Source organism: Mobula hypostoma, chromosome 1 (assembly GCF_963921235.1).
Source record: "Mobula hypostoma chromosome 1, sMobHyp1.1, whole genome shotgun sequence".
In the NCBI taxonomy this organism is placed as follows: Eukaryota; Metazoa; Chordata; class Chondrichthyes; order Myliobatiformes; family Myliobatidae; genus Mobula; species Mobula hypostoma.
Window position 1 is genome coordinate 144,437,691 of NC_086097.1, and position 22,942 is coordinate 144,460,632.

Below are 22,942 nucleotides of genomic sequence, written 5' to 3' on the forward strand. Positions count from 1 at the left end.
TGCTTGAAGATGACTTCTCAAAGAGCTTGTTTTCTTTATTGCTCATTATGGAAACTGACATTTGTTCCTGACCATAATCACAGCTTATAATCAATTCAAATTACAGTTCTCAGAACTTGCTTTTCATGTCATAAATTAGAGACATATTATAAATTACAAGCATTTAGATACGTTTGTATCAGAAAATCACATGTTCACTTCAGGATGAGGCTGTCATAACAATAATTCTGGTATTACAAATAAGGGATTGTAAGAGTTTATATGTGCAAGGAGAGGGTTGCAGTTGGGAAAGGGCAGTCGCTGTTAATCGTATGATCTGCAAGAATGTAATAGTTCATACTAACCATCCCTAATTGGGGAGCTTTTGTAGGAAAGGGCAAACGCTAGTTCTTTGCTGTTTCATGGTGTGCCTGCCTGGAAATTGTTGGAGAAATAATGATTGGAACCTATGTACCTACTCCATGTGGTGATCAATCTAGTCTTCAATGCCACAGAGTGGAGCGATCTGCTTTGTGTATGTAGGGTACGGTGGTGGTTAAGTTACTAGCCTAATGATCCAGAGTCCTGGATTACCAGTCAAGAACCCAATTCAAGCCCCCACCATTTGGAGCTCTGAAATTTAAATTCAGATTAATGAAATGGATTTTAAAATCACACTATTTTAATAGGCTAATAACGACGATCATAAAGCTGCACTACTGTTCTAAAAACCCATCAGAGGAGGAAATCTACCAGGTTAAATGTGAGTCCAAACCTACAGTGTGATTGACTACAAAATGCACAGAAATGGCCTGGCATGTCACTTCTTTCAAGGCAATTTGGGAATTGGCTATAAACACTGATCTTGCCAGTGATGCCGAGACTCTGGAAAGGAATAAATAAGTGTAAACTCTGCTGGTCCAGGATGCATAAAACTTTTATTTTTCAGTGATATGTGTCTGAAAATTGTTGATTTTCTTTTCCCCCTGAGTTGAACATGATTGCAACCACTACCAGGCCAAATTGCACCACTGAGGAAATTCAATATTGGACTTCCTGTGGTGATTCATCATTGCATGTCTGACACATAGGATGACTTAATTTCCAACGCTTTGCTTCCTTTGGAGCATTGTGGGGAAATTAGGCCAGGTTGTCCCAAGATTAATATTGTGAAACATTCCTGGGACAACGTTTTCACAATACAGTGCTGGATTGAGACAGTCTCTTAGCTTTGAACCTTTGGGATCGCATGACCACCCCACCCCACCCCAGATGATCCACACACACAACAGAGGCCGACAGCCAAAATCCAATGTCATAAACACAAGAGGTTCTGCAGATGCTGGAAATCCACAGCAATACACAAAATAATCCTAACACCTGCCAGTTTGTACTCTTTCCCCTCCCACTAGCTTCTTATTCTGTCTTCTTCCTCTTTTCTTCCCAGTCCTGATAAAGGGTCTTGGCCCGAAACATCGACTGTTTATTCACCTCTATAGCTGTTGCCTGACCTGCTGTGTTTCTCCAGCCCAGCGGTTTGTGTTTTGCTCAAGATTCAATGTCTCTTGCCAATACCCCATCTTCCTCCAAGCCACAGTGGTCTTTGTTCTATGATCGCCAGCTGTCATGACCAGGCAACACAGAGATGTAGCAACGTAAGTTTGTGGCGAACCTTACTCAAAGCCTCAGAGGTACCTAACAAGAGAATGAAGAGTTATTTTTAGTTCAAGGGTTGTTTCAGAAAATGCTATGTTTTAGCCACATCAGCCTTGGTAAATTCTGGTAGTCAAAAATTTAATCTTATTTCTTTTTTTTTCCTCAGTGCTCTAAGTAATTACCTTTCAACATTGCAAAGGTGCCTTTCAGCATTGGTAGGTTGCAGAATCCACGGCATTGTCAGTCTTGCCCAAGGGATGTGTCACTAGAGTCACTTGGCACTCATAAAACAGTCTGACACTGAGGGTAACTATTGCATCTCAGCTGGGGTGCCAGTCTGAGATCAGCCCTCACACCACATGGTGTGAGCTCCTGATTGCTGGCAGCTAGCTGCTACCTTTTCAGTCTTCTGTGTCTTTGCACTGAAAATCTAGATCGTTTGCTAAAAAAACAACTCGTCACCTTACATTTTTAAAGACTAATGTTCAAAGGAGCATTTCTATATATCAGATGTAACCTTTGCTTCAGTTTGTTGTTTCCAGAACCAGTAGGGGAAACAATAGAACTTTTATAACAGCAATAAGCATGCAAAAAAACCTTCAATTTTCCTTCTATAAGCTTTTTAGTTGGATACTCTGAAACCTCTGGAGCAGAGAGACCACATTCAGGTCTCGTTCAATTCCATGAAGATTTAATTGGCTGTGTTGGAAAGTGGCATAAACCCACAGCAACATCTTACCTCTGCCCTCATCAAAACCAGCTCAGTCAACATCTGGCAGGGGCTTTCCCTGATCTGCAGGATTGGGCAATTTCAAATATGTCCCTTGCACTAGCTTGGGCTGCAATCTCACCAAATAGCTCAGCCAATCCCACAATGTGCCCAGCTGTTGATGCATGACAGTGGCAAATTAGTTATGTTGTTCATTGTTAGGTGGTGTAAAACACTCCTTAAGCTATCAGGAGGACTCAGTTATGACCGGTTAGCTTTCCTATTTGGGAGAAATGGAACTGAAGGCTCGGAAGGTCTTTATCGAAAGAGAGGGCTTGATAGGACCAGAAGTTTTTGCTTTAATTGGAGGATTTGTCATCTCCAGGTTAATAATAGTAATAGGCATCCGTTAGTCTCATGAGACCATGGATTTGCACCTTGGAAGGTTTCCAGGGCACAGGCCTGGGCAAGGTTGTATGGAAAACAAGCAGATGCCTATGCTACAAGTCTCCCCTCTCCACGCCACCGATGTTGACCAAGGGAAGGGCACTAGGACCCATACAGCTTGGCACTGGTGTCGTCACAGAGCAGTGTGTGGTTAAGTGCTTTGCTCAAGGACACACACGTTACCTCAGCCAAGGCTTGAACTTGAACCCTCAAATCACTAGACGAATGCCTTAACCACTTGGCCATGCGCCAGCACCATCTCCTCCAAACCATAAGCCTCCAGGTTAATGCCATCTTAATGAGTAGAATTATGAGCAGAAAGACCTACCTTGCTTCTTAGTGTTCTTTTTCTTTCTACTAATAATATTTTGGACGCCAAGGAAGTGTAGTGGTTAGTGCAACACTATTACAGCTCAGGACGTTTTGGAGTTCAATTCCAGCAGTACTTCTATGTTCTCTCCATGAACTCGGCTGGCTTCCTCTGATTGCTCTGATTTCTTCCCATAGTCCAAAGAAGTGCTGATTAGTAGGTTAATTGGTCATTGGAGATTGCCCTGTGATTAGGCGAGGGTTAACTAGGTGGGTTGCTGGATAGTGTGGCTCATTGGGCCAGAAGAACCTGTTCCTGTGCTGCATCTCTAAAATTTGGGCTACTCAGTAAGCTGGAAACTTATGAATGGTTCATTTGGCATTGGTATTCTCACTTCTGCATCAGGAGCATGGGGCTTAAAGTGACATTCCATTTTCATGAGTCGTGTAGGCTCGTGCAGTTGGGGAGTGCTGCACTGCCGGGCTGCCTATGTCCAGCTGAAACGTTGAATTCGGTCTCTCAAATGGACAGAAAGTTTTGAAAGGAGCAGAGAGGCTGGCCCTGGTGTGTTGGTCAATGCCAAACCCTCAGCTAACACCACTAAAACAAATTAGCAAGTAGAAACATGTGGAAGCTTTGTCAGTGCAATCTTATTACTGTATTGTTTTTTTTTGCAGTAGTCAGGTTATAAAGCTCTTTGGAATGTCTTGAGTTCATTAAAAGCAGTGAAAAAATTGTATTCTTTCTGTTTCTAAGTCTAGCAGAGGTGTTGGCTTTACCTTACACTCTGTGCTTAGCCCCATTCGTACTGCATATTCGAAGTGCACAGATACTTGTGGTACTCCCACTTATTTGAGATCTATACAAGCATTTTCCAAGGTATGTTTGCCCACACCCATGGAGAGTTCTCTCCTCCATAGAATATTTCTGGTTTTATGTGGGGGAAAGGTAAGGGGATAGTCTAGTGTCGTTTTGTAATTAGATTAGTAATACAATGGGCTGAACTAATACAGAGAAATGAATTTCTATTCTGACTAAAATTTAAAAAAAATTGAATCTGATGAAGGGAAATAAAACTGAACTCACTAGCCCTTGTTAATCTGGACTCTCCATGTGGTAAAGGAAAGCTGCCAACCTCATGCCTCAAGACATGAGGGGATGGGCAGGGGCTGCGGCCTTTGAAATTAATTAAAATTTCATAAATCTGAATTCTGATTCTACATGATTTACCAAAGGGAAGCTTGGGAAGCTGTCTTTATTGGGCAGTAAAGATATTTTAGTCATAATTCTACTTTTATTATTGTTTTTATTGGTAAAAATTGCATTTAAGCGTACAAAGCATCTGGAATATTAACAGCCAAGATAGTTACTGATCACATGGGCAAGTCTATTTTTATCTACTTCTGACTTTATAAACTGTGCTGCAGTGCCTAGGGTGATCACAAGAGGGTGCTGCTCTGCTCATCCTTCAAACTGCATATGCTTTGCCAGGATGTGAAAGGGCACTGTTCATGATCCCTGACTGTCCAATCTGTTTTAGCTTCTCCACTTATATAAGATGTAGGGTTTTTTAACATAATTATAGTAATTTGAAATACAGTCCCAGAGACTTTTTTATATTCCTTCAGATGAAAAGGAATAGTGTTCTGTTTGTTATACTCTGCTTACTAATTACGTGCTTCTTGTCTCATTCGTTCTGTCTGTGTGATTCTCTTTCAGTATGAAAATGGGCATCTTGGACCATTGTGTGTGCCCACCATAACCTACCCATCTACACTAATCCTATTCTCCTTATTCTCTTTCACTTCCATCAACTTGCAAGGTTCCGCCAGTCACTTACACACTGGGCATAATATACAATGGGAAGTTAATTTACCAGCCTGCATGTGTTTGGGATTTTGGGGGCAAACCAAAGGAGCTAGAGAAAACTCATGCGGTCACCAAGCAAGTGCACAGACTCCACGTATACAGCTCAGCAGTTCAGGATTATACTTGGGCTCTTAACACTGAGAAGCGGTTCTACTGGCTTGAGGGGTGGGACTCGCAGGGGCAGGGAAGTCACAGACAGAATGCACATATTCCATACAATCACAGCCAGAGATCAAGATTAACTAGTGAGACAGCAGATTAATTGCCATCGGATCCCTACTCCAGCTGTTTTAGAGAAAGAAGATAGAATACAGTGAAGCTGACGATACAATTTGCATTGTAAATATTTTTGTATTACTGGTTTGGTCCTGTCCCTGTAGAAGTGACTTTAAGGTGTATTGTGCCTGAAGCAGAATTTGTACGTGAGCTTTGTCTTTTGCAGGTCATACAGCAACCAACTCCTTGATCTACCCTTCCTCTTCATCTCTTGGAGCATGTTTCCTTTCTCTCTTTGCCTGAGCCTTGAACTCTGAACTCTGTACACTGAACCCTGAACCTTGAACCCTAAACTCCCCCTCTGTCCACCTTTGTTAACTTCAGTCTCTCTCTGTACTTTGCTACTAGATGCAATTTGAATTCCACATTCTGGGTCATCTCCTTCTCCCCATCTTTTCACTGTATCCCTTATAGCCCACAACCCTTTCTTTCTCCAGAATCTCTGCTAATAACCCCTGCACCCTAACCTGCTCTTGGTTTCAGTAAAATAATTCTTAGCTCAATTTACCTTTCCTTGCCCCACATGATTTCTTACTTCTCACTTCCTCATATTTAGTTCATGTTCCCATGGGGTTTGAAAACAGTGCTACATGAACAACTTACTCTGATCAATTTTGGCAGTTTACTTCATTATAACTGAAAACAGAAATTAGATTACTTAAAACTTTTTCCACAATGTCTGCCTCTTTCAATGACACTTGAATCCTGCGCTACATCAGGTAGCCGTGACTGCCCAAGCACTCCAGATGGTGTCTGTCTATTGTTTTAAACTGTGATCATGTAGCCCCCTTTCACTTTTAAAAAAATCCAGATTCTGTAGGTTCTTGGGCCTTGTCTAGGTCAAATGCCTGAATGTGCCTTTATTAGGTGTATGATGCTATGGAGCACACTAGATCATACCTTGTGCGGGATAATTTCTCCATCAAGAGAGCATCAATAGTTAAATGAAACCAGGGACTGGAAAAATGCTTCAGTGAAGCAGCTGTAGCTATAATGCTTCCTTATAAAAATAAAATGAGATGGGCCAGTGCCAACTTGCAATGAGTGGAGCTGTCAAAAATGGTCTATTGCCTTTGACTAAGCCAATAATGTCATAAGGTAATGATGTCATCAAGGCTCATTCTGAAGGGAAATGCGCTAGGTTAGAGTATCTTTGGGACTCCTCTCTCTGATGGAGACTGTGGGTTAGAATGTTGCACTTTCACCTCCTTGATCTCTATCCAAGTCCAGCCCAGGCTGGTGGGATGGAAATGTAATGAGGGTTAGAACAGTGTTCATTCCTGTCCTTGATCTGGGTTCAGATTTGGGTGACAGGGATGAAGCAACCCTTTCTCTTCACTCTGTCTCACTTGCTTTCTTTCTCTCTCTCCACTCTATTTCTGCATATCACTCTATCAGTGTTTCATGAACTTTATCTTCCTTGCTGTTTCTTTTTCCACATTCTTTTCCATTTTTTTCTCTGTCCCTCTGGGGCCCTACTATATTTCTGCTTCTCTTGACCTATTTATCCCCTTTGAACCAATCCTTTTGTATTAGACTTTGCTCTACTTCATATCTTTTTTTTTGTCTACTCTTATTTTCTTTTTTCTTCGTCTTTCTCTATATCTTTTGCAATCCTGCTCTGATATAAATATCACTGAAGGAAGTGGAGATACTTGTGCAAATATTTGGCAGAACGTATTCTGAATTTGGCGGGGTTAAGGTGCACTGGTGGGACAGAGTAGACAAAACTAAACTAATTTGATGTGTTTATGATATATCATTTTCCCCAGAGCTCATCATTAATGTTTCAAGGAGTATTCTTGAAATAATAAATAGCACTCAAAGGTCATGCAGCATTAAATCAAGTGCATAGTTTGGGGGAAAAAAGAATGAAAAAATGTGTGTTTCACCAGAAATGTTCAGTTTGCAGTTTTATGGGAGGCTCAAGTGTAACAAAATTAGATCTTTTTATCAAACATGTCAATTTTGAACAAAAGATTTTTGCAGCTGCTGAAACTAACAAGAGAAATAGGCTGCAATTCCGCTGATGCAAAGTCTGGTTTTATGGATATGTGACTGCAAAATAGCACTAATAATGTGGGAAGAGGTAATTACCCTGCTTAAATCCCAGATGTATTACTTTGTGCTTACCTGAGCCTTTAGCACGGGAGCTGTCTGCAGTGATCTACGCAATTTGAAGCAGTAAAATGTGAGCCTACCTGCAAGAGGGATGGGCTTCCTCTGTTCTGTGACTACCTGATGTTAGCTGTCTATGAGCACAATTCTGTGCATAAGTTTGAGGCCAAAAGCAGAGGAGAATTGCCATACTCACAGAACCTAGAACAGCACAGTGCAGAAACTATGAAGGCTGTGCCAGTACAAATTAATCCCATCGGTCTGCACTGTCCATATCCCTCCATTTCTTTCCTTGGTCAAGTGCATATCTAAATGCTTCTTAAACATTGCTATTGTATCTGCATACTCTGGATCAGGAGACTGAGTTTTCAATTGCTGTAGTGGAATCTATAGTGACTGAGACCAAAATGTCCCTTCACACATCCCTGCCCTTGGATTCCCCAGAAGATTGGCAATAAGGTGAATTTTATGGAACATTCAAATGATATTTTAAAATTCTCAGATTACTTATCTATTTCAAATCCCACTTCAAGAGTCTCATCGTAGCATTTTTCAAATCAGTATGTTGGGAAGCAAAGGCATAGAGCTATGCCCTGTAATTTGGATTAAGAAACACTCAAATGTATCCTCTACAAGGTTTTTGGAATTTTTAATTAAAGTTTGTATTTAAAACTTTGCTTTGACATCTGTATTCCAAGACTAACGGCACATGGAAGTCTTGTATTAGCCTATCTAAGACGAGGACCAGGGTGTTGAAATTGTTCTGATGTTTTTCTTTTTGATTCTTAGATTCCAGCTCACCCCACAATAACTGGATGTATCTCTTTTACTTTAAACGCCAGTTGAATGACTGTTAGGACAACTGGTCTACTGTTCCTGCTAGCATTTTATGTAAGAAGTTGCAGGATGGCTGAGACATGGTGTGAAGAAAATTATGTTGGTATATTGGGAGTGCCTGAGATTGGACATGAGCATACTGCTGGGAAGAACTGATAACGCTTTTATGACTATTTAACTAAGCAATACCTTATTGGTTCCAAAAGTTAATATCCAAAATGGAATATAACCCATTTGTAGTATTTCTCTTCCACATGTTCATGAGCCTACCTTCCTGATTTGTGTTGTTATATTGATATTTATTTGTTCCTGATTTGTGTTATTGATATTTACTTATTAGCATGTCAATCTTGTCCTGTTTAGTTCATTCTCATTTTAAGACATGTTACAAAAGATATTGCCTTAAATCTATCGGAAAGAGAAGGCAGATTGAAATTCAGAGTGAAGAGCATTATGATAAAATACTCTTGAAATGTACCAATATTGTAATGAATGAATTCAAGGCCCAGTTTACACAAGATCCCATAAATGACATAATGACCAGGTCATTGATGTAACTGAAGTTGTTAAGTGAGAAACAAAAGATAAAATCTAATTATTGACTTCGAAGGAGTACCATGCCTCTAAGAGCTGGCAGGGCTTAATTTAAAGGCTCAGTGAAATAATGTTTCTGTCAACAGCCTTGTATTCCTCACTATAGACGACAGACATTGCTATGTGTTCAAGTTTCTGGCAAGGGATTTCCTCTTTGAGACTTTTGACAGTATTTCTTGCTGATAAGTTTAAACTGGTGAACATTTCATTAGTAACATCGTTATGCTTCAAAGTGTCTGAAAATGTTTGGTACAATATAAAAGGAAATGTAACCATTTGTAAGTGCTCTTAATGGGGGTCCTTGCTTTGCTGAAGTTTCAGTCCTCATGTTTCATTTTCCCTCCTCTCCTTCACAGTTTAACTGGTAATGAACCACTCACCATCTTGCCTCTGACACAAGAGACAGAGCAGGCACACGGGAAGACCCACTTCAAGGTCTGTGATCGTCTGAAGCTGGAGCGGAAGCAGCGTCGAATGTGTCGGCGGGATCCGGGAGTGGCCGAGACCCTAATGGAAGCGATCAGTATGAGTGCCCTTGAGTGTCAGTACCAATTCAGATTTGAGAGGTGGAATTGCACTCTGGAAGGACGTTACAGGACGAGCCTTTTGAGAAGAGGTCAGTCACTCCTGCTTTTACATTGTGCATCTTTGGCGACCTATGTGTTTGAGGGGAAAGAGGGAAAACAATGGTAAAAAAGGTTACCTCATTGTTCGTTGAGGTACAACTTGCTCTCTGATAGTCCTTGGTTTTCTAGTTGAACACCACAGAACTAAATTGACAGCAGTGGAATAGAATAGGGGAAAAACATAGATTTGTGTTTTGGAAACAAAATCTCAAATGGAATGGTAGGTCCAATGTTACCATATTGTAAGGCAGTGCAATTGCAAGCATTTTATGCTGTTTATTTGGTTCTTATGTTCAATTTTACCCTGACCTCTTTCCTTTTGCACTACGGTAGTGTAATGGATGCCACAGTACTGTAATGGTTAGCGTGGCATTATTACAGCTTGGGGCATATCTGAGTTCAGAATTCAATTCTGACGCCGCCTGTAAGGAGTTTGTATGCTCTCCCCGTGCAATGCTTGGGTTTCCTCCCACAGCCCAAAGGTGTACCAGTTAGGACATTAATTAGTAAATTGTCCCGTGATCAGGCTTGGGTCAAATAGATGGATTTCTGGATGGTGCTGCTCGCTGGGCCAGAAGAGCCTGTTCGTGCTGTATCTCTGAATAAGAATAAAAGTAAATAAGTCTTTCAATTTCCTTCCCAGTCACCCCTCCCATTCCATTAATCCAACACCCGCCCCAACCACCTCACACACTTTTTTGTCTTTTTACAGGTTTTAAGGTATATAGTCAGGAGTTCTTTTTCCCTATCCAAGCTTTGCCTGCCAAAGTGGGTGAAAATTCTCAGGTGAATTTTCCTTTTTTGGAAGGAGGGTGTTTGTGCAGTGAGTGAGACCTTATTGAACACCTTTCATTATTTGTACATCTCCCCCTATATGTGCTGTAGAGGGAGAGGGAACTGTCTGCTTAATGTGCTGTGCTAATAACTGAATGAAGGACGACAAGTTATTAGCCAGACTCTCACCTCAGAGTTTAGAGAAAAGGGACAAAGTCCTGTGTAGAAAAAGGGAAACATCACTGGTATTCAAGAGTTAGTCTTGGATTTGCATTTCACCTCTGAGTAAGCAGGCTAAAATGGACAAAAATAATTGTGGAAGAGTGCTTTCAGCAGATGGTCACCGTTTCGGTGAATGTGGTAACAAAGAAATTGTTAGATGAGAAAAATGCGATCCATGTTGTTCCCCTCTTAATTTTGCAGTGGCTGCATGATACGACAGTAATGGTATCGTTGACAAATCATTTTAGTCAATTTGTTTTCAACAAACCCAGACGTGAGGCAGGCAAAACTTCAGCTTTAAGAATCATAGGTGTAAAGAACTGTTCTGCCCAAGCAGAATAAACTTGCCACATGGCATGTCTGAAAAGGCTTGTACTATATTGCAGAATACTAAAATAACCTCCCCAATTTCCACTTAATCAGTATTAACTGATTTCACTACCTCACTTTTCATAATGTGCTCATGCACCCACTCATTAATCTAGTGTATCCAAAGGTCCACAGGCTTTATCGTCAGGTATTCCACTGTCCTTGCTCCTCAGTCACCCCTTCAGTCCATATGACTAATGCAAGCTGCCACTTGCTTCAAGGTTTCCATCAAGGGCAACACCTGAACTATGTGTCTTGATATTGGAAACAGCACCTCTCAGGAGACTGATGGCCTTTTCAGAGCTTTGGGAAAGTGGTTCCAAGTGCAATGACCTCAGTCCATTATACAGTAGACATGAGCCTCTGGCCCCGAAGCTGCATTCTAATGCAACTCAACATTGGGCAGTCTCGCTCAGGAAAAAAACTCCGGGGTAGATGATGTCGGAAATTAAATATCACACTGGTGGAGTAATGGATATTTTTCTTGGCGTTGCTGCTGAGTCACATTTCTAGAACTAGCAAAGGATTTAGTGGCATTTGAAGTTGTGCTGTAGAGGGGGAGGGAACTGTCTAATGTGCTGTGCTAATAACTGAATGAAGGTGGACAAGTTATCAGCCAGACTCTCACCTCAGGGTTTAGAGAAACGGGACAAAACCCTGTGTGGAAAAGGGGAATCTTGTCAGCAAGAGCAACAGAAGTGTCATGGAGAGGAGGGAAAGGGGAATAACAGGAAGTGAGCAGGAAAATGAGGCAAAAGGGTCTGGAGAGAAAAGAACATTTAGGTGGGGAGAACGAGACAAGATTAAGTAAAAAAAAGACCAGATTAATGAAGGATGAGACAGAAAGAATGGAAGAGGTTGTCAAAGGGATAAAACACTAGATAAAATTAAAAATCATGCCAGCAAGAAAATCTTGACACTGATCTGAGTTAAAAATTATTACTTTTCTTTCTGTGATAGACCTAAAACAAGAATGAAAAGTGACACCTCAAAGGAGGGAGAGGGAGAAGAAATGATTGAAGGAAATCATTACAGTTGATAAAAAATGCAGAAGAATACATGGTGTTGAACCACCCTCTGTCAATCCATGTTTTGATACTGGACTTGATATCCAGAGGCCGTGGGTATATGAGAGCTTAACATTTATTTGAGTAATGATTGTATTAGCTGTGAGATGTTATGGAAATCCTACTGGCTCAGACTGTCCTTTTGGGGGCTGGATAACATTTTTCTCAGGGCAAATCACCAGCGACACTTGTATCTTGGGAATAATAGAGGATAAAAAGAACTGTGAAAGTCAAGAGTGAAATTCCTCATGTTTACAATCGTAGTGTATAGGTCATTCTGACCTGCTTAATACTTGAGCTGACTTTAAGCAACACCAGGGACATGTGATACAGCTATAAAACTGTAAAAATGTAAAAAAGGAGTAGGCCATTCAGACCTTGTGGCTAGTACATGCAGAAGGAAAAATGAAACATATAAATGACCACAAACATGAGAAAATTTGCAGGTGCTGGAAATCCAAGGCAGAAACACAAAATGCTGGAGGAACTCAGACGGTCAGCCAGCATCTATGGAAATTAATAAACAGTTAATGTTTCATGCTGAGATCCTTCATCAGGACATATAGAATGCCATTCAGAGAAAGTAATGAGATGTTTAGATGGATTAGTGCAACAACATTTGTGCATGAACTCTGAACCAAGAAGCTAAGGCGTAGAACTCAACTGTTTGTTCTAATAGGACGGCAATTAAATTTGACTTATTTTTTCAAATAAGAAATTAAAATAGCATTTTTAGTCCAAGAGGACAAGTACATTTGACTGTAATTATTTTTTCCATTTTCATTTGCCTTGCCAGCACAAAGGTTATGAGTTTATTACAGGACATCTGGTGTGCAGCACACTGATTTATGGGCCTTGGTATGACTTCTACAAGCTGCACACTTCAGATAAACTCCACATATGCAATATCACCTAATTAAACAGTAAATTGCACACTTTTTGCATTCTCTTTCACAAAACATGCAGAATCTCTCACCAGGGTTGTGACTTTTTCAATATCTGAAGATAAAACAAGGCAACTGTCACAATGTTGTCTACTCCACCGAACGTGCTTATAATATCTAACTCTAGCACTAACTTATCTGTTTTAAGTAGATAATTACGTCCAGTTAAAAAACAAAACAAAGATTACTTTAATTACTCAAACAATAAAATAGCGGATAATAATTGCGATCTTTACCTCTTCCATCTATCACCTCCCAGCTTCTCTCCTCTTCCATCCACACATCCTTCCCTCACCTGATCACAGCTATCACCTGCCATCTTGTGCTTCTGCCTCCGTCCTTCCCCCACCCCACCCCTGCCCCCACTATTCTGGTTTCTTCCCCTTCCTTTTCAGTCGCAATGAAGAGCCTCAGGTTGAAATGTCAGCTGTTCATTTCTCTTCATTGATGCTACCTGACTTTCCCAAGCTCCTCCCGCATTTTGTGTGTGTTCCTCAATAATTAGGATCTCATCTTTCGTTTGGCAGTAAAGTGGTGAGAAGTTCTGGTAATCAGGGAATGGTTCAGTATTCTGCTCCAGTATAGTTAAACTGAAGCCTTGGGCAACTATTGCATGGACTCGATACAGAATAAAGCTTCCTTTATACTAAAAAAAAGTGGATAGAAAGATGCTACAGGTCAGGCAACATCTGTGGAGAAGGAAACAGCATTTATGTTTTGGTTCATTCTTACATGATGCTGTCTGAATATTTTCCCCCAATATATTCAGCTTTTTATTTCAAACTTCCAATATCTCTACACTCTTAGCCAAACAATTTTCGAGGTTCTTTACAAAGATAGTGCTCTTGACAAGGCAGTTGATTTTGTCATATAAAAAAACGAGTAGTGTCCTTGGAGTCTAGAAAATAGAATAGAAACAGTGAACTTAATCAGACTCTCAAATTCAGTCATTTGAACTGACTTCAATGGATATCCCCTGAGAGTTTATTGATTTTGTTTCTCTCAGCCATTTCTGCTACCACCTATGTCCTTTAATTTGCTTTATTTGGCTCCCAATTTTCTGTTTGCTTTATGTTCTGCCATTAAAGCATTTTTTGGGAACCTGCTGTAATTGGTATATACAAATGAGGGTCATGGCACTCCACTGATTCCCAGTTTTCTAGGACTGGGTTATATAAAGACAGAGCCAATCTGGCCATCACCGCCCCCGTCACTGTGCCTCTTCACAAATCTTGAGAGCAGTGCTTGCTATACTCTTGTGACTTTTCAGTTTCCTGCACCAGACATCTCTTGGGGCCCAAGTAAGTGAGGCTGCCAACTTAGTAACATTTCTGTACTGATCGATGAATAATGTTATGTTGTGGACTCGTGCCCATTGGTAACTGGAATGGGGAATACCCACATCACCTACGAGGCAGCAAAAAGGAAGAAAGAGAGAGACAAGACTTTCAACCCATCAGTTTGGGCTGGATTCAAACTTGATTCCTAGTGGTGAAAAAAGTGTTATATCTAATTGTAACATCTGCCTCTTCACAATGTTGAAGGATAGCTGCTTGCTCTCCCCACTTATGCAGATATTTTAATTGTTTAATCCATATTAAAATATCCCCTTCAAAGATGCACAAATTTCCCATGCATGTTTTTGCCCTGATTTGGAAATGGCAGCTTTGAGGATCCATTTGTCCCGAGGGCCAGGAAATACTGGGAAAAATTTGAAAAACAAAGCACAATTAGCAATACTAATTGAGTCATATAGAAATTCCTTCTTTGTGATCTTTAATCTGCCTCTTTCAGCTGTTTTGCTATCACGTGCCTATGAATTAGATTTCGTATTGTCCAAATGACCACGATTGTTCTCCATTCTGAATTCAAATCCTGGCCAGCAATATCTCATTCCTTATTGGCTTGCTTGGCCACTACCTTGGAAACCTTTGTGCTGGTTTGATTTCAACATTCAAGAGAAGTTAAGAGAACTGCAGACATTAATGGAAGGACAATTGAGGGCTATGATGCAGGTGTAGGTCTATGGGACCAGGCAAAATATAGTCCATCATGGACTAGATAGCCTGTTTTTGGGCTGTAGTGCTCTATGAGTAAATGAGACGTGGACTCAATGTTTTTCAATATTAATTGTATAGGGCAATATACTAAAAAATGAAACATAAAGCACTCAAGCGACAGAACAAACAACACCAGGGTATAAAATCAAACAACTTTTCCAAGATGCTTAACTCAATAGATTATGTTTCAAAATCACTTTAGGGCTATGGGGCTGTGAGTGCAAGTTCTTTCTTTCCGTAGAATGTTGCAAGGTCTCGTATGAGTTTTGCAGGCTGTACTGTGTCTTCTGCAAGTGACAGTTAAGTTTTGCCTGCTGTTAGTGTTCAGAACTTGGCACTGAGATGAAGACAGAGATAAAGGGAATGGATTATTCCTCCTCTACTCAATGTGCACACCTGTACAGAGACTTCTTCTGGTAAGTACAGTGGGAATAGAGAAGTATTAGATCAATATAGATCAGGATCTAATTTGCCCCTGCTACCTTAGGTAGTTAGAGAAAATAATAAAAAATAGTTTATACATAATCATAGCAACCAAAATCAATCCATTACTTTACAACAATCCGGATTTGGCACAAGAAAAATCTCATTGATGGACCTTCTGAATTTGAATTTCAAATTCACCTGTGCCTTACAATCATGCTGTATATTTTAACTTCCACTTTACCCATAAACCTTATCCTAAAAGGTTTTCTAAAGCATATCCATTATAAATAGCACTATCTGTTGCCACCTCTTCTCCAGGAGCATTGTCCGCCGTCTGCTCACCTTTGTCCAAGAGCTGATACTAAGTGACACACACAAAGCTGGGTCAGTAATAAGTGAGGGTGAGTCGTTCCCTTTTAAGCAATGCTTAATTTGAATAGGAATGATATGTTGTTGGTGAAATAGATGTGTGTAGATCAATTGTAGGGGCATCAGCACTGGACTTCAAGGCAGATGGTCCTGAGTTCAAACCCAGCCAGGTCCCAACCTGGGCAGCAGCAGTATCTGCGTGGAAGAAAGGCCTGGCAATCTACTTCTGTATCTTGCCATGGAAACCCTATGGACCTTATGGTCATGAGGTCACTAAGAGTTAGACTCGATATAATGACTGAACAACAAAGATCAGTCGCATATTGTAGTGAATGTGGCACTCTTCACTATCTGGGAAGAGAGAAGGTCTGAGCTCTGAGCTCTTCCTGGAACTTTCCCTGGAAGCACACCTACCTATAAAAGTTCCCACCTTGTGTGTGGAGGAATATACATCATTTGGTGACTCCACTAATTGCATCAGAAATCATCCCATGATTATTTTCCATACTTATCCACTATGAACTTGCTCTTGCCTCCTTTGTTGAGAAATTTCTCAATGTGTGTCTCAACTTTTTTTCTTCCTTTGAACTGCATCATTTAAAAATAAAGCAAGTAAGCTTTAATTAAATCTCATCCTATAATAAAAAGTACTTCATTAGCAGCCGATGAAGTATTTCCAAATTGCAGTTGCTGCTGTAGTGTAGGATAGATGGCAGACAATTTGTACGTGGCAAGATTTCTCATACATTTATCAGGTAGTTTATTTCAGTGACATCAGGCGAACTTCCCTGCTTTTCATCAAATTGCTGTCATGGGATCCTATACATACAACTGAGAGGGCAGCTGGGGCATCAATTAAGTATGTGAAAAGAAAATCGAGTAGTAAGAGGTGTCAGCCTAATTTCTCCTATGCTCCAGTACTCCATTACATAATTTTTTTTGAATGACAGGCCCATGGGCTCAATTTCAAATCAAACAATTCTTTGCTGTAACTATTCACCTCCCTCAGCATTTCATTAGGCTTTTAAACTATAAAACCAGAAAGTGGCCCAGTTAGCAGGGCTGCTGCCTCACAGCCCAGTGACCTGAGTTCATTCCTGATCTGCAGTGCTGTCTCTGTGAGGTTTGCACATTCTTCCTGTTTCCTCCCCATGCTCCGGTTTCCTTTCACCTTCCAAAGATATGCTAGCTGGTGGATTAATTAGCTGTAAATTGTCCCCAGTGAGTGTAGTGCTAGAATCTGGGTGTGGATGTGGTGTGTGGGGAGGGGGTTTCTACCAATGTGGGGAGACTATAATGAAGTTTCGTGTAAATACGTGTTTGAAGGTTGTTGCGGGTTTGGTGGGCTAGAAGACTTATTTCCATGCAGCGTAACTCTAATAATTCTTGATTTTATTCTTTACCCTAATGTTTCACATTTTACACCACTGTGTGCTTTCTTGGAGAAAACATGTCTTTAATTTTCTCCGCCTATAGGTTTTAAAGAGACTGCGTTCTTGTACGCTATCTCCTCGGCTGGGCTGACCCACGCTCTGGCCAAGGCCTGCAGTGCTGGTCGGATGGAGCGGTGCACCTGTGACGAAGCTCCCGACTTGGAAAACCGGGAAGCTTGGCAGTGGGGAGGCTGCGGGGACAACCTCAAGTACAGCAATAAATTTGTCAAAGAATTCATGGGACAGAAGAAATCCAACAAAGATTTACGAGCACGTGTAGATCTGCACAATACCAATGTTGGTGTTAAGGTGAGTGGTAGAAGTAAATGAATGGTTAATTTTGAAGGGAACTTTGGTCAACATAGTCTTGGAAACAACTCTATGACTGTTAATCCTGATCAGTTAGTAACTATCAATTCCAAGTTGCATCCAAGCCCGAATGACTACATCAGCTAGACTGACACTTCAGGGTCAAGTGGCTGAATGAGTAATACGTACTGCTTACTAAACATCTTTCCAAGAATACGTTTAATATTGTGCATAAAGTAATTCCCAAACTAGGAAGGACTGATCCAGATGTGAAAGCTTGTGGGCCTGGAAATTTGATCACCCAAGGCTGTGTTTTTCACGTTATGTAATTGAAAAATAAGTTTACCAGGTGTGAAACTAGCAGAATACCCATCTATTTTGCTTGGGATCATTCCAGAAATTTGACAGTGTACTCTCTGGAGTGATGCTGCCTTCCCTGATATAATCTGTGCACCACAAGGCCAATGTGGTTTCAATAATAGTGCTGGATTGAAACTCCCACACCACTTTTTGCCTATTGGTCTAATTCGGCATTGACTCCCTCCTTATATTCTGTTTGGGTAGTCTTCAACCTGATGGCATGAATATTGATTTCTCCTTCTGATAAATAAATTTCCCCCCCTTTCTCTGTTCCCCACTATGACCTTTTACCTCTTCTCACCTGCCTATTACTTTCCCCTGGGTCCCATCCTCCTTCGGTTTCTCCTATGGTCGACTCTCAATTTCTATCAGGTTCCTTCTTCTCCAGCTCTTGACTTCTCCCACCCACCTGGCTTCAGCTATTACCTTCCAGCTAGCCTCCTTCCCCTCCCCCCCACCTTTTTTATTCTGGCATCTCCGCCCCACCCCCCACCTTCCTTTGCAGCCTCGAAAAAGGGTCTCAGCCCAAATCGATTCATTTCCATAGAAGCTGCCTGACCTGCTGAGTTCCTCCAGCATTTTGTGTGCATTGCTTTGGATTTCCAGCATCTGCAGAATCTCTTGTGTTTATGGTTGAGTCCCTCCACCTCTCCGGTCTTACTCCTGACCATATTACACACAACCAAGACCCACCTCCTGCACTCCACACACCTCGCCCAGTCCATCTTTTCCGTTTCTTTTTCTCTCTTGAAGATCACTTCCCCTGAATTTCCAGCCCTCTCCCCCAGTGTCATTTATCTCATTTCAGATAATAAAAACATGCAGTTCTTTCCGTAGGAATCAAGTCAAGAACCACATACTTGTGATCGGCTGGCTTGTACAGCTTTTAATTGTGTTTCATCAGATTCTTTCAAACTTGAATCCACAAATAATTCCCAGAGCATTGCTGAAACCAACATTTCAAGGTGTCTAAAATGAATGATGTGCTCCTAGAGATGACATGAAAATGAAAACAAACACAAAAATGCCTTGGCTAAATAAATCATGAACAGATAAACAAACTAATTCAGGCCAGTGGGGAATATTTCAAACAGGGCATTCAGGTCTATCAAAAACATTGAGATTGCTGTGGTTCAATAAATAAAAACCTACATCTAGCTACTTGAGCAGCAATGGATGGGTAATAAATGTCAGCCTTGTGAGCAATGCCCACATCCCAAACATCAAAAATAGTTTTAAAGAATCACATTTTGGAAAGGGAGTGGGTTACCATGGAGCAAATAGGTGAGATATACAATGGCAGAAATACATTTAAAATCAGGTTCAGACATGTGAAGGGGCTTTGCTTTGGAGAGATTCATTAACCAAGATGATGGAAGTACTTTCTGCTCTTCCTTAAGTGGCACTGAGATTTTTTTGAAATTCCTCATCCCACGGCGCTGACAACATTGAACATCTTCACTACTACACTGAAATGCTGGCTCAGTTTGTCCTCTTGATTGTGGCTGCAATTCAGAAACTATTGACTCTAAGGCAAGATTGTTACCAACTGAACCTTCCTGTTTTTAATATCAGGAGTCTGCATTAAGATTGGCTAAAAGGCACAAACACCATTAGAGGATTTCTTTAAGGAGATATTCTTGCTTTTATTATATTCCAGAAGAATGAAATGGTTCTTTTAAACTAGCACACAAAAGGGCATTGGCACCATGTACAGGAAATGGGGGCCCTGTGTCCTGGAGTATGGCTGCACCATCACATCAATCTGAAAACAGGCTGCCAGGCGCTTTCTAGGAAGATTTTCTGGACTGCACAAGCCCATCTTTAAGCAGGAGGATGCATGGCCACTCCTGGATTTCCACATCACCACGGGACCTTGCAGTATGCAGCTGATTTCAATAAAGCCCATGAGCTGCCAAGCCATGTGCCTTTGTAGCAGAAGAGAATCTAATACAGCTTTTAAGATTTTTTTAAATGTTAATGTGGGACTTGTAAAGAGCCCACTCTGAAGTAGAAATGCATTAAGCTAGGCAGGGGAAAAAAGCAAAGGGAATGGTTCCAGCTTTCACTTTGGTCTGAATTCTTTTGAGCTGTTTGTTCCCAATGTTGTAGGTTCTTCCATTACAGCCACAGCCTCAGACATACACTTTCCACTCAGTCCCTGTGCAATATGTAGGTCACCTGTCGAATTTTCTGCCTCCCCTTGTGCAAAAATTCTTTCAGCTCAATATCACCTCCTCCTCCCTCTCCCTCTTTTACCAAATGCCAGGCCACCCACACAGACAGCAAATCAGAGACCAGGTGCACTCATATATTGACAGCCATGGCAAACAGCAACATGGGTGGAGGGAACATTTTAAAGTTGTGATATACAAAACTAAGAGCTGGGATGAAGGCATTATTGGAATAAATAACCCAAGTCTTAGTGCTGAGATTTCAGTGGCAAAATAGAGTCAACCACGGATCTCTATTTCACACGCAGGAAGATAGGACAGCCATTCGTCTTTTGAGACTTGGCTGAAAACCTAGCACTGAACAGACTTTCCTGGGGGCATCTATAATCTGCTGCCACTGGAAGTACATACGAAAAATATTCTAACCTAAGTGTGGATAAGTGAGCTCCTTTTGCAGGTTAAAAATGAGTGTATATTGTAATTTAAGGGGCTACGCTTTTATAATTAAGTATTGTGGAAATACATTTACCTTCACTTTGCTTCTCATGTTGTAGAGGCCTTCGGTCAACCATTTAAAACTTGCTTCTTGTTTCCTTGAATATAGTAATCATGGGATCAATGGCTGCTTGGCATGCAGACTAGATATTGGCTTAATCTAAGCACTAGAGGTCCTGGATTTAGAGATGAGGAGGAAGTTATTTAGCTGTGGGATGGTAAATCTGCGGAGTTCATTGTCACAGACGGTTGTGGAGGACAACTCTTTAGGTATATTTAAAGAGGAGGTCGATATGTTCTTGATTAGTAAGGGCATCAAAGATCACAGGGAGAAGGTGGGAGAATGGAGTTGAGAAGGAAGATTAATAATCCATGACTGAATAGCAGAGCTGGCTTGATGGACCAAATTCTGCTTCTATGTCTTTTTGTTTTGTGGTATCCAGAATTACCCAATGCACATTCAATGTAATAAGTTGTCATTAAAAGTAAACTTTTTAAAACATTTAATTACCTGACTTTGACATACCTCTTATTTACTGTCACTGGGTTAAAGTCTTAAAAATCTTTACCCAAATATCACCTTGAATTGATCTTCACTGTAGGGACTAGAACAGTTCAAAGCAGGGCTTAGCAGCACTGAGAGTTAAAAATAAACAAAAAGAAATGTAGAATCAAGAGGAGCAGAAGTTCTGGTCCTGAAATTGCAATTACGATGAAATTCCTTCCACTGTTGTCATCTTCCCATCTCACCCTGGACTGGTGCTCTCTGGCGATGAAGAACTAATTGTAGGGTAGCAGTTCTATAGCAGATGCATGAAATGGGCCCTTCTGTCTCTGCTGAAATTTATATGACTGGGAAGACAAATTTAAACTAATTGTTCATCCATTTGCTTGAGGCTTTATGTACAGTGATGGAAATGTTGACTAATCATGCATTCTACCTCTATTGGGTGGGGTTGGGCCCAGTTTCCAGGCCCTGGATCCTCGATTGCTCACAAGACTCATCATCATCATCATGTGCCGTGTCGTATGACGTAAGCAATCACAGTCTCTTGACCATGATTGCTCTTGGCAAATTTTTCTAGTGAATCAATTACAAGTACATGTACAAAATCACTGGACAATTTGGGGGTCTGTTGTAGGCTAATAACCTGCTGTGATTAGTTGGGAATTTACTGCTAAATTTCAAATTGACAACTGAACTCAGGATGCACCTGTGAAAGCAATTAGACTTTGCAGTGGGAACGAGGACAAGCCTGGTTCCATTTTGGCATCAGGGAATCTTACATGCTGCAATATTCTTGCCCATGTAAAACAGGGAATCTTCAAAGATTACCTAAAGTAACAACACAGGAGACATAATAAAGGGATATAGTGCAGTTTAGAACAGGTGGAGAACACAGCACAAAGGATACCTGCTTCAACTAGTGCCCCATTTCATGGGATGAGTGGCCATTCTATGTGCTGGAATATTTTTAAATTGCTGACAGATACTTTTCTCACTGGCAAAAGTTCTGAAGCTTTATTCTGCCTATTTTTCAGGAAGGCTGGTTCTGATGAGCTTTTTAGTTATTCCAGAAACATATCTTGTGATGTTTACATTTTTAAAAAAATGAGCACATATGACTCCAATAAAAGTTGAGTCATGTAATTGTTTGTTTTATTATGTACCGATAAATGGTAATGTCTTCCAGAGTTCTTAAATCACAACCACAGCGAAAGAGGGTGGAGTGATTTGGTCATAAAATTGAGTAAGTCTATAAAGTATTCTGCATCATGAAGTTACCCATGGCTACAATGACTGGCTACATCACAACCTGGTACGGAAATATCAATGCCTTTGAATGGAAAATCCTACAAATGGTAGTCGATTCGGCCCAGTACATCCTTCCCAACCACTGAGCACATCTACGTGAAACATTGTCGTAGGAAAGCAGCATCCATCATCAGAGATCCCCATCACCCAGGCCATGCTCTTTTCTCACTGTTGCTATCAAGTGGAAGGTACAAGAACCTCGGGACCCCCTCCACCAGGTTCAAGAGCAGTTACTGCCCCTCAACCATCAGGCTCTTAAATAAAAAGGGGTAACTTCACTCTCAACCACAAATAATAATCTCGCCTTTAAGGATTCTTTTTCTTATTATCTCATATTCTCATCATTTATTGCTATTTATTTATATTTACATTTGCCCAGTTTGTTGTCTTCTGTATTGTGCTTGATCTTTCATTGATCCTGTTATAGTTACTATACTACAGATTCGCTGAGCGTGCCCGTCAGGTTGTATATGGTGACATACATGTACTTTGATAATAAAATTGTGGTGGACCTCGAAGGGCAGCTGAAGTTCCCCAACCATATTGCAGCCACCACCCTGCGACCAGACATTGTCCTAGTGTCTGAGTCGACTAAGCAAGTGGTGCTGCTGGAGCTGACAGTCCCATGGGAAGATAGCTTGGAAGAGGCCTTTGAAAGGAAGCTCTCCAAGTACGCAGGACTGGTCAGCAACTGTCAGCAGGC

The 22,942-nt window shown here is 40.9% G+C and overlaps 1 protein-coding gene across 1 annotated transcript in view; it reads left to right on the forward strand.

Moving 5' to 3' along the window:
• The window catches only part of wnt9a (wingless-type MMTV integration site family, member 9A), a 63,976-nt gene that overhangs the window by 11,663 nt on the left and 29,371 nt on the right, over positions 1-22,942 (forward strand). The window contains exons 2-3 of the mRNA XM_063057359.1: positions 9,152-9,411; positions 17,129-17,394. Coding sequence (XP_062913429.1) covers positions 9,152-9,411; positions 17,129-17,394 — 526 coding nt within the window. The remainder of the gene's footprint in view (positions 1-9,151; positions 9,412-17,128; positions 17,395-22,942) is intronic.